A 13,053-nucleotide genomic window follows, 5' to 3' on the forward strand; every position below is an offset into this window, starting at 1 on the left:
GGGGAAGATTCAAGTTGGATTTGTTTAATGTTAATTTGGAGCTTTCGTGACTGCAGGAATTAATGTTTAGTTCTTTCGGTAAAGTCACGTATAAAGATGAAATAATAAATTAAATACCAGTAGGCTGGTATTTAATTTATTATTTTATCTTTATACTTTACCGATACATGGGAGACTATATCCTGATCTCTTTGGGTTCTCATCTAAACAAATCCATTAAATTAAATACTAGCATACTAGTATTTAATTTATTATTTTATCTTTATACGTGACTTTACCGAAAGAACCAAAGATTAATGGATTTGTCCAGATGAGAACCCAAAGAGATACGTGACTTTACCGAAAGAACCAAAGATTAATGGATTTGTCCAGATGAGAACCCAAAGAGATCAGGATATAGTCTCCCATGTATCAAACTTTATTTGGCGCTTTCGTGACTGCAAGGAATTACTCTTTGGTTCTTTCGGTAAAGTCACGTAGAAAGATAAAATAATAAATGTGTGTTTGTCTCTCTCTGTGTGTCTCTGTGTTATCTCTCTCTGCTTACGTGTCTGTCTATGTGTCTCCAGTTCTGTGTTTAATCTCTCTCTTAAATTTAGCAATCTTTGGAAGAACGTAATCAACCAGGTAGGGTGTTGACTGTTATGATAGCCGACAATCTGTGTTGTATTGCATTGTATTTCTAAGTTTACTAGGTTTTGTTTTCGCTTTCGTTTGTGCCTGATGATGATTGCTTGTGTTGCAATCGAAACGTCGTATGCTATTATTTAATTTATTATTTTCTCTCCCGTGTATGTTGAACGTCTTTCGCACCATACGAAGCCAACCGTGCTAATCAGAAGTGCGGGGGGAAGTACCAAGTAAAGACAAAAATATGTTTTCTGTTTTTGTGTTTCATGTAAGATTAAACTCATGATTTGGTGATACTCTGTTGGCAGTGTTGCACAAGCACACGTGACCAACGAGTCAATACGTTCGTCAATACCACTTGCCTTCAAAGGAAAACTGTATAATAGGCGACCTTCCAGGCCATAACAATTCGCAGTTTAAGTTTCAGGTTTATTTTATTTAACCAGGTGAGACATCGAGAGACACGTGTCAACAGAATGACAAAAGCCAAACAGATCGTGCTTAGAAATTAGAGCAAACACAACTGTCACATGAGAAATACCCAAAAATATGCACACACATAAATCAATGACTTTGGTAAGGGGGTGGGGTGACTTGTATTTGAAGAGGCGTGACGTGAAGATGTTTGAAATAATCAACATAGTAAAAGTATCTAGGTCCAAATTACAAATACAATAAATTAATCATTGATGATGCAGCCCACTCGATTTCCGAGTAGACCAAGCTCAAAGCAGTCTGAGCTAAATGTCTTACGTGGGTGTTAAATTCCGTCATGAAAAGTCTGACAATTGTTTTATTCTCGTGTTTCGTTTACAACCGTTACGGTTTGATAGTTGTGCAATATTCATTCAGGACCCCTCTATGCTCGGTCACTGCAATATTTAATGTTTTCATCTTTCATTTATATTGCTGCTAAACTACACTATTTAAATTTGACCAAGTAAGGCCCACTGAACTATATAGATTCTTTTTTCAGAAGGGACATGGCTACCACAAATGATAGATCAACGAAGTGGCTTATCGTGTGGAAATTTGTTGCAGCGAAATACTCTAAATGCATGTTCTACATTTGGAGGGAAAACCGGAGGACCCGGAGAAAAATTCCACGTGACCACGGGGAGAGAGACACGCGGAGTCACGGTTGCGATCGAACCCACGACTTCCTGCATACCAGGCGAGGTAGTTAACATCTCACCACCGTGGCGTTGCTGCTTGAGCTCGCTCGCCATGGTTCTCCCTCGTAAACTAGCCGCGAAACAAATAAAAATAATCTTAAAACTGTTGTCATTTAATAAGTGTTCAATCTTCTCTTTGCCTATGTCTGCTGATGTAGATGCAGGGCAACAACTACGATTTCACATTCAGGTGGTCAAGCTAGATAACCCCATCACAGGAGCAGCGGAATGTATCGCTGTGATGTCTCATTCGTATTTGTGGATCGCGAATTGCATCATTATACGTTACGGTCTGTTCTGGACGACCACAGTCACAGATTGGAGAGTTTTTAATTTTCCATTTGTGCATCAGGTATCCGCATCTACCATGGTTTGTATGGATGCAGTTTAGGATGGACCATGAGCATCGCGTTAGATAAAATCCAGGGATCTTCAAAGTCACAGTGGTGAGATGTTAACTGCCCGACCTGGTACACAGGAATGCGTGGGTTCGATCCCGACCCTGACGCCTGTATATTTGGAGTTTGCATGTCTCTCTTCCCGTGGCCACGTGGATTTTTTTTCTCTGGGTCCTCCGGTTTTCCCCTACACTATTTAGAAACGTGCGTTTAGAGTATTTGTCTGCGATAAATTTCCATACGATAAGCCACTTTGTTGGGCTATCATTTGTGGCCAGATCGATTCTGAAAAAGAGTTAAATAGCTCAGTGGGCCTTACCTGGTAAAATAAAAATAAATTGTTCAGTATTTTTATTATAGACATTTGTTGTCACAAAAGAGCTAAATAAATCATTGGGTCTTCGGGGCTGTCCATAAATGACGTCACGCACCTAGGGGGGGTCAGACATTTGTGACGATGTGTGACGAGGGGGGGGTTGAGAAATGTGACGTCACATCAAAATGCGCAACTTTAAATAAATATAGACAACACGTTCTACTTAATTAAATATACTTTAGGATAAAGGTTTTCTCCTACAACATCAGAGTGCAGCGCCACATTAAATGCACACTACAATGACAATAGTTTAAAGCGATTTGAAGCATGTTTTATTTTGGGAAGGGGGGGGGGGCAGAGCTTTGTGACGTCATATTTCAGGGGGGGGGTCTGACTTTTTGTGACGCAGTGTGACGAGAGGGGGGGGGGGTAAAAAATCATCCAAAATCGCGTGACGTCATTTATGGACGGCCCCTTACCTGGTAAAATAAAAAAAACTATAAGTTCAGTAGGTTTTGTTGTTGTCACCCGGGGTGTTGTCAGCCGAGGTGGACTTGGTTTCCAGCTGTGAAGGGCGTGGCCAGATACGCGTGGCCCCGCCCCTACCGCCCTCGCCCCGCCCCCTACCGCCCTCGCCCCGCCCCCTACCGCCATCGCCCCTCCCCCTACCGCCCTCGCCCCGCCCCCTACCGCCCTCGCCCCGCCCCCTACCGCCATCGCCACGCCCCCTACCGCCCTCGCCCCCCCCCTACCGCCCTCGCCCCGCCCCCTACCGCCCTCGCCCGCCCCCTACCGCCCTCGCCCCGCCCCCTGCCGCCCTCGCCACGCCCCCTGCCGCCCTCGCCCCGCCCCCTACCGCCTTCGCCCCGCCCCGGTCTGGACGCTGCTGATGCTGCTGCCACTTTGCTACCTCCACCCGTGCTAGAATTTCGTCGCTGTCGCTTGCAGAGAGCGGAGGAAACTTGTCGCTCAGCAGAGACCCCGCGGCAGTCGTGATCTCTCGCACCGGCCACGTGGGTTATCCTGGTCACTTGTGCGGTGGGTTCATGAACCACGAAGTTACGCTTACTTTAACCCACCCCCCACCCCCCATCTTCATTGCCTTTAACAAACTTTGCCGGACAAACACGCGAGACGTGATTTAGTGATCGCGCCTTGCAAGCCGTGTGTGAGAGAGAGAGGGGAGTGTGTTGTGTGTCCGGCCAGTGTGAACGTTCGCACTGTTTACCAGCCAGCTCTAGGCCTCGTGAGCTACTTGTGTGTTTTTAAAACCTAAGAATATGAATCCTTGCAGTCACGAAAGCTTCAAATCTAGAATCAGTGCCGTGTTGTCAATCCGCTGCTGGACGAGGGGTCCCGTGCGGGTTTGTGAGCGTAAGGTCGCGGGAGCATAGAAGTTCAGCACAGTACCAATGGATATTGTTGCAGTGCCATCTGCTGATAGCGTTGGCCCACAATAACAACTCTAAGCAGATGCATGGTGATCCAGGCTCAACTTTGCTTAGCTTTGGAGATCTGATGAGAGCCGGCGAATATTCTTGGTGATCTGGTCAAAATCTTGAGTTCAGATGTGATGCGTGCAGTTCTGAACCCAATTACTGGCAAATTGGTTGCAATGCTCTCATGACTTATTTTATTATAGTATGTGTGCCAAAGTCTACCTACCTAAATAAATATTGAAAATAGCATTGACATTGAATTACATTGCATGAATGAATGAATACTGTGTACTGAAACTTTATAATATACATTTACAGACGTTTGTTAACCTACTGCTGGATGAAGCCCTCCCCACGCCGTGTCGATCCTGGAGGTTCAACCATACTTGACCACGCTGGTCAGTGCAGGTTGGTTTAAGGGGTTGTCCCCAAAAACGCTTCAGATATCCCTCCCCACTGATGTTAGCCATAGCCAGGAATCATATGTAGGGAGCCAGGTTCACAGCATAGTGCACCAACCACTTTGCAACCACTTCACAACACTAAGTACATTACACTGCCCTCTGACTGCTTAGCAGATATACCAAAAATGCGTTTTTAAGTCCACTATAAATCAGGAGTGTGCTGGGGTTGCTAAGTCGTAACATAGCATCCTTGCAACAAGCCAAAACACGATCTCGCCATTGACTTTTATCTCACACCCACGCCCTACCCGTCGTGTTTGCACTCTCCCGGCAGCGAGCAATGGGTACGACGGATGAGAACAACTTGCAAGATGCCCGCTCCGTGGAAGCACTCACAGCTAAGTTCGTAGAGCTCTACCAGAGCGCCGTCGACGGCGGCTTAACTCCACGCGAGGCAAGGGACGCGTTAATGCAGTGCCTGAGCAAGCCTAGGCGCCCGATCGTACAAAAAGCACCTAAGAGACGCATCCGGCCACCGAGCCGGAAGATGGACGTGGGCCACCCGCCTCTACTGTGCCCTTACCCCGGCGAGACTGTGCGCCGTGGCAGCCCTGGCTGCCTCGATCGTGTTGGCCGTGGCCAAGGGCGACTCGCTGTTCTCCGAGCCCTGCCTCATGGACATGGGGCTGGTGGCGACCGAGATCAGCCGCCCGCCCTCTCACTGCCCCAGCCTGTGTGCGGACATGGAGCAGGTGCCCGTGCTGGCCAGCGACCAGCTGTCGCCGCAGGAGTTTTTGAGGACTTTCGCCTACACAGGCCGGCCGCTGCTTGTGCGCGGGGCCACAAGCGGCTGGAAAGCACTCACTGACTTCAATTTCACGTTCTTCCAGTTGATGTACTTGAACCACAGCGAAGCGCTGCGGAAGACTGTGCAGGAGTGTCAGTTTTTCTCGTATTCGTCGGGTTTCACCTCTCTGGCCGACGTGTTCAACATGACAGAGGAGAGAGCGACCCTGAAGGATGGCGGCCCCAGTTGGTACGTGGGATGGTAAGTGTGGCGGCACACCTTGTCGGTGTTGATGGATGAAAGCACAAAGCTCTACATCACACACATCGATTCTATCGCTCGGGTTTAAGGTGAAGAGTTAGTAAATAAAATAAAATAGATTCCTCTTGTAACTTATGAGGTTTTTATAGTGGTAATTTTGTGCAAAGTTATGCTTGGAATATTTGGTGGCTTGTAGTACTGCTTTATAGTTCATACAATATTAAGGATGCTGCTGTGGTGTAATGGTTGACACACTGTAATGGTTGACGCGGCGAACATCAGTGGTGAGTGATATCTGAAGCAATTCTGGGCGCTACCCTCCCCCTCCACTAACTCGCTTTGGCCAGCATGATGATGTATGGTCAAACAAACCCCATCGAAAGCAACAGCATGGAAAGGTCTTCATCTAGCAGTGGATTGCCAAAGGTCTGAAAATGACATTTTTTATAGTTATCATGAGTTTGATTGTTCAAATAGGTTTTACATTACACCTTGGGATTTGAGAAGTTTTGTATGGGTTCATATTGAATTGTGCGCATGGGACTTTGTGCTTTCACCACAGGAGCAGCTGCAGCGATGAGCTGACTCCCATCCTGCGAAGCTACTACCAGCGGCCAGCCTTCCTCCCTGCCAACTCAGAGAGCAGCACGCTTGACTGGGTGTTCATGGGTTGGGCCGGCCAGGGAAGCCACATTCACGTACGCCCATTGCTCAATGTGCCAACACAGGGGGTGTGGGGGTCTCCAGAGTCAGTACATGTACATATAATTTGTCACCGGTGTTATCTGTTGTGGGGAATTTAATTCTCAGGTGCCCAGGTCCAGAGCTCAGTGCGTGAACCAATGCAGCAACTCCCCCCTGCCAATGTCTATGTGTACTTGTACAGCTCTTGGTCATTTCACAAACCCACGTGGTATGGGCCTCCCCACACAGTGTGGGTTTGTGAGGGCAGAGATTGTGGACATAGCAGTAAAACAATGCATTTTTCTGCACTGCCCTCTACTGCCAACGTCACCCCCGAAGCTGCTAAAAACTCCTGTTTTACAACTCTTACTCAAGCCTGCTTAGCCTCTGAGATCTAACAAAATTGTTTATCTTCTGGGTGATTTAGTCATCGGCACTAAATCTGATGGCGAGTTAAATATGAAGCCTGTTCGATTACACTGAAGCACTGTGCAATCAGAGATGCTCGCAACTGGATGGGGTTTTTTTTCCTTCACCGTGTGACCTAAAACCCTTTCGCTGTGGAATGTATTATTTAATAACAAAGTAGTCTACGTTTTTTTCTCTCTCTCATAATCAGCTGGACAAAGTGCAGCGTCCGTCTTGGCAGGCTCAGATCTCAGGAATGAAAACATGGGACCTGTTGCCACCCCCGGAGTGTGAAGAGGTTTGCCATCCCCTGCAAGCAACACTTCAGAAGGGAGACATACGTACGTACGGCATGTGCCTGAGCAGTAGGGTTGCCACTATATGATTTTACGATATGGTACAATATTAGATCTAATATGGCGATTATCAAAATATCCGTTTTTTTTTACTTTTCAATCGCTCTTTGCAATTGTATTGTTGCACTTTGCTCCTCGAAAAACTATTTCTGAAAGTCTTAAAATGCATTTCGTTCAACATTAGCCTGCAATCGGTTTCGAATAATATCTACTTCATACCCATAATGCTTATAAGGCAAATATTGCTGCACAAGAAATAAATACAAGAACTACAAAAATGATTACATAGTGCGATTGCCATATTGTCAATTACTTGAAAATAAACATTTAGCGAAGCAATTATTTAATTGGATACTAGTTATTTATTGGCAAATTTTATTATTGAGTGTTATTTAACAGACATTTTGTGAGGAAATAAAATATTTGAAGATAAATATAATAAGCATCGATAATTCCGTGTATTAAAGTATGATATATATCGTAATATTGCCGTAACAAATTATCTTTGCATTTATATGGCGTTTAAATGCCCCACCAACTCAAAGCACATCGCATCCCGTATCAAACATTCGAAGGGCACCCCCAATGGCAGCTGTCCCGGTGTGGCACAATGTGACTCATGCAAGTGGGCATTAGTCCACCAATAGGGCGCAATCATTGATTGTGTAATCCCGAATGAGACATTTTTGCAGGTAATCTTTAAATTTAGCACATTTGGACAAAGCCACATGACAGAAACCCTCATGAGCGGCCACATTTGTCACCGCATTTACATTTTCCCGCTCTGCGTGACTCTGCTGCGATGCTTTGCAGGCACAGCTTTAACTTGTTTCTATCACAAGGAGAGTTTTGCTGCAGCTGATCACGTACATTTGATCTCAGTGAGCTCTTTGTTCCCCTTCCTCGTAGACTACAATGTATTCTGTGATTTTGAATGAACTGTTGATGTTAAATATTCATCAAGAGGTTAGGTTTGACTTGCTAATACATCAAAAGGTGCTGGTTTAATAAACACCTTCGTATTTGACCTTACCAAAGGGGTCAAAATGACTGTTAAAAGTGATTGATGTGAAATTCTTTCTTTGTTCATAATGCAATTTGCTGTTGGCTGGACTACCCCGATTCCTAGGAGTCCTAGCGGTCATCATCCTCAATGTTAGGGAGAATATTTATACAGATCTTTAAAAAAAATCATTCCATTTAATGTTTAGTTGCATGGAGCACACTTTCGTACCTGCTTGTAATGCTTCAATATTGTACTTCCTAGAGAAACTAATTATTTTCATTATTGTGGTATAATGGTTTGCACAGTGGACTTACAACACAAAGCTCACCGGGTTCAACCTCCTGGCGCGACAGTTGAAGCCATGGGCAATTTATTATATCCCTGCCACATCTGCCCACCCGACAGTATATATGGGTTCACCACAGTCGTTCGGCAGGTCACGTGTGGTGGGGTAAAGGGTTGGTATTCCCATCTCTTTCAAGGCATCTGACCAGTGTGAGAGTATACCAAAATATGCATAAGAGGAAAGTTCTAGAGCTCCATCCCCCAGCAGTGGCGTGAGAAATTAATTTCGATTCCTTACATTTACCTATTTTTCCATTGCAGTGATTGTGGACACCAACCAATGGTACCATTCCACCTACATTCACCCTGGAGAAATCTGCATATCCATCGGCTCTGAGTACGACTGATTACCATTCATTACCATGACCTCCCTGTTTGCAGAGTATTGCAAATGCTGTGTGTGTTTGTAAGTGGGGAAATTATGAAGCGTTGGATGTCACATTCCATCACAATCCCCGGTCACCCAGGTTAATTTCCTGTCCATGTACACTGGTGGCAAATAATTCTGAAGTTATCCAGGATCTGTCTGAAAATAACTGAATTGACAAAGGTCTGTAACTTATTGTTATAATTTTCACATATAACACTGATATTCCATCGAGTAATTGTGAATTGTTGTCATGATCGATGTTCCCGTTTGTATTGGCATGGCACACAAAGGAGTAGCTTTGGCTCCCCTATTTCTGATGTTAAATTAAACACACACATGCCATGTCAGTTGTGGGAGTTGTTTTATCCATATTTCACAACGCTGGTCAGTGCGGATTGGTGAACGTGAGGAACATAGGTGTTGGGGGGGGCATGTAAGTACGATACAAAAGAACAGTGGGTTTTTGTTGCATTGCCCTCTGCAGACCACCACGTAGCTCCACAGTCACTTTTGGCAAACTGGCATGCCTGGTGATCATCCATCCAAGCACTATCCAGGCTCAAGCCTGCTTAGCTCCTGAGATGTGACGAGATTGGGTGGATTCCGGGTGATTTGGTAATTTGTACGCTATGTATGTGTAGTGACATAGAACGGTCACTACTGTGTCGGCCCGTACGAGGGCTGGGGGCCCCAAGGGGGTGCCTGGGGGGTCACGTGGTGGAGGGATCCGGACCTTCCCAGAGGTGGGGGAAGGGAGGCGTGGCCTGGGAAGGGAGGCGTGGCCTGGACAGAGCCAGCCACGCCTGGGCGGAGCCGGCCAGGCCAAAGCAGATATAAGCGTGGTGTGAACGCAGAGCGAGGCTGTTGTACTGTACTCCGAAGTGAAGACATCATCGGTCGTCAAGTCCCGAGTCGTCGTCCTGGGCCAGGCAGGCTATTGCCTGCCTGGTCCAGTCTGTGTCGTGTTCCAGAGTGTTAGTGAGTTGAGGAAGGTGGTCACCACCTCATGTACAGTGTTATATTACTTACCGTTTAATAAATAGTGTTGCCTCCAAGCTGCGTGTGTGTGCACCTAATTCGAACCTACTACATATGTATGCACATTTAGACAGTAATGGGAGATGTGTTAATATCGATGTTTCAGATGTGAAAATTGCTTTAAACTATAGTTTCTCAAACCATGACAGGTGGATGAAAGTCCATTGAGATTAAATACGCTATCTCTTTTCACAACAGATGTATGATGGCTGGGGAAGTAAAATATTTTGTTGTCTGACTTGGACCTGCCTCTGCACGGTTGTACCCTTGTTAATATGAGCATGTGATGCGTAATTACATGCTTCAGTAGAACTAAAAAAGGTTGCGTTGGAAATATTAGCATGGAAAAAAACCTATAAACATGATGATTAATTTCAGTACGTGTGAAGATTGAGAGCGCACTGAAATTGCTGTCATGATTGAGGCCATTGACACAAAGCTTACTGCCTCTGCATCCTGACAAGTCCAAAGGTGAGAGTGAGTTAGGGGTGGTGCTAGCGCATCGGGTCCCTAAGCAGAACTTATTCTTTTCGATTTAAAGCTTTCGTGACTGCAGGGATTCATCTTCTTGGTTCTTTCGGTAAAGTCACGTAGAAGGGAAGTAATAAAATAATAAAGATAAAACATAATAAAATAATTCTCTGTCCAGGCTACAACGCTGCTCGCGTTGTAGCCGAAACGTCGTGAGAATTATTTTATTATGTTTTATCTTTATTATGTTATTACTTCCCTTCTACGTGACTTTACCGAAAGAACCAAGAAGAAGAACTTATTCTGTGTGTGTCGTATTACTCTAATCATTAACTTGGGCCTAAGCAGAACTTATTTCGGGTGTTGCATTACTCCAATCATTACATACTGGACAAGCTACCTATATCAAAATAGTGTGATCGAATTATGTTAATAGTGTAATTACAATTTTGGTAGTGTATTTAGAATTACAAACGTTATGTTTATTATAATCTGAGTTTGAGCTGATGCAGTATTTGGTGCATCTGTTTTCATTAAGCTTTTGCTTAATTTGATATGAAACACTTTGCTTATGTCTTGTGCTGTCAGACTATCACTGAGTGGATATGAAACAGCATGCACTTATCACATTTCCCACGAGAGGGTGTGACTGCACCACCTCTGGTTATGCACACACAGCGCACTGCACGATGAACCCTGAATGCGTACCTCTACCTAAATTAGATTTTGTCCTTGGCTAACGTGAATGGGAAATTATTTTTGAACTCATCATCAACCTGCACTGCTCAACGTGGTGAAGTATGGTCAATGCACCCCTAAAGGGAACATGGTGTGTAGATGAATACAGGCTTGTAAGTTATAGTGGTGATTATTATTACTCTGAAACATAAACTTAACACGCTCCCAGTATCGTAAATGTGTTTTATATTGATAGCCCAGTGGTACCTAATATTTAAATGTAACGAAATCCGTTTTCAAAATCCCTTTCATATTGCAACTGTGTGTGTAAAGTTCACACAGGTACAGTTTTAAGCATGGTTAACTCTTTTAAAACTTGCAATTTATGCCAGGAAAGCAGAACACATTCCTCTTGAGAACCTTTAATAGCAACTTTTGAAATGGCCAGGTGGATAACAACTTTTGAGTTGAGTGCAAGAAAATTAGCCCACTTGTATGTGTGCCCACCACTGAGATAACAAGTTGTCTAATAATCCACAATACATTTAAAATAGGCGTTCTAGTCTCATGTCAATTAGCAGGGTTATGGCGGCGCCTGCTTGTAATCCATCACTGTGAATGCTAGGGTAGGTGGACCATACATGTTATAAAACTCCCTGTGGGGGTCGAGGTGCCATACCTTGGCTCACCAGAAAAAGGCAGTACAGCAAGTGGACTAATCTCCATCTCGGTGGGGATAGCATGTGCGAGTTTTCTCCGGGTGCTCCGGTTTCCTCCCACATGTATAAATAATTAATAAATTATACTCTTTGGGTCTTTCGGTAAAGTCACGTAGATAGAAAAATAATAAAATAATACAAAATCACGACGTTTTGATCGCAACACAAGCAATCATCTTTTCTCGCTATATTTCTTCCTGCCTCAGCAGTCCGCCTGCTGTATTTTTTCACCTGAAGACGATTGCTTGTGTTGCGATCGAAACGTGATTTTTTTAATAACTTTTTTTTATCTACGTGACTTTACCGATAGACCCAAAGCGTATGAATTCCTGCAGTCACGAAAGCTTTAAGTCAAGAATTAATTAATTAATTGGCTGAAAATAAAAAAAACACCTAAGGCAGGACCCTCCTGATAAACAAAGTCATTGGACTCAAGTGTGGCTGTTCTGGATAAATGAGTATAATGTTTGTAACAAATGGGCAATACTTCCAACATCCGTGCCGATTTGAATATTTGATGCTGTATGTGTTGTATAAACGAAAATATACTTTTACAGAATTTACTAAATGAAACATTTAGGTGTTAACCTAGTGCCATATTTTCTCATTTGAAAACTGGAATTGTGTTGAAAGTGCGTGCGGAAGTAATTTTAAACGTTTGAAGTTTTTGACAATGATTGAAGAAATGCTGTGCTTCAGAAACATTAATTCGTCTTGTGCATGAAGTGCCTTTTAACTTAAATTATGAAATACATGTGTGATATGCGCGCCTGAATTTAAGTATTTTTTTAAAAACTAATTTTGAGCAATGGCCTCCAAGCGCATTGAGATGCAGTTTTGACATCTATTTTTGTTGGATGCAAATGCATAAACTGGACAATATTGGAATAAAATACGAAGATATTGGCGAACATGATTGTTTGAATTTCTATTAACATACATAATCCAATGCATAATAGTGTATAATATTTGTGGATAGTCGGCATCAGTGGCAGATATCGGAAGCTCAGCGGAATTGAGCCTGGTTAGTGCCAAGGGGCAACATTGTCAGTAAAGGGCAATGCAGCGACATCAATTGTACTGCACTTTGGGCCAACGTCTATGCTCCCCTTGTTAACTAAACCCACACTGACCAGCGGCGTGAAGTACTGTATGGTCAACTAACCACCCCTTTTATGACTCGCACACCGAGTGGAGGCTCTCATCCAACTTGAACATGGGCTGCATATAAAGCAATACCTGTCAACCCCTTATCAGTTCCTCTTATTACAGACCAATTCAGACCTTTTGGTCACCCCGTACCCTTTATTAAATCCGATATATTAAGTTCACTTGCTTGCTTGCGCGCTTACGACCGTGCAAATCTTTCGGTCGTTTTTTTACCCACTTCCCGTGATCCAATCGAGCTGACATTTTGCACACAGACTCGTTGTGCGTGACAATTTATTTTCGTGAAATTTTTTTTCCAAAATTTTACACTTTTTAGGGAAAATTTTTTATATGTTATTACCAATTGCTTAATGGTGGCAGGCAATCATCTGACCCATAGGTGGCAGCCATCTCAAGCC

The 13,053-nt window shown here is 44.0% G+C and overlaps 1 protein-coding gene across 3 annotated transcripts; it reads left to right on the top strand.

Annotated features, from left to right (window-relative positions):
* The first annotated feature begins 3,406 nt into the window (after positions 1–3,406).
* Positions 3,407–10,210, top strand: LOC133340639 (uncharacterized). 3 transcript variants are annotated; one of them, XM_061549031.1, is made up of 6 exons: positions 3,407–3,557; positions 4,277–4,366; positions 4,697–5,410; positions 5,973–6,108; positions 6,714–6,843; positions 8,471–10,210. In XM_061549031.1, the coding sequence occupies exons 3-6, from the start codon at positions 5,037–5,039 to the stop codon at positions 8,554–8,556; spliced, it is 726 nt and encodes a 241-aa protein (XP_061405015.1). In that variant the 5' UTR covers positions 3,407–3,557; positions 4,277–4,366; positions 4,697–5,036; the 3' UTR covers positions 8,557–10,210. The 3 variants fall into 3 exon arrangements, with proteins under 3 accessions (XP_061405015.1, XP_061405017.1, XP_061405016.1); XM_061549033.1 differs by having other exon boundaries at positions 4,697–5,398; XM_061549032.1 differs by having other exon boundaries at positions 4,277–4,356.
* The last annotated feature ends 2,843 nt before the right edge of the window (positions 10,211–13,053 follow it).

This window comes from Lethenteron reissneri, chromosome 10, assembly GCF_015708825.2.
Source record: "Lethenteron reissneri isolate LAM-NWPU_2019-01 chromosome 10, ASM1570882v1, whole genome shotgun sequence".
Classification (NCBI taxonomy): domain Eukaryota; kingdom Metazoa; phylum Chordata; class Hyperoartia; order Petromyzontiformes; family Petromyzontidae; genus Lethenteron; species Lethenteron reissneri.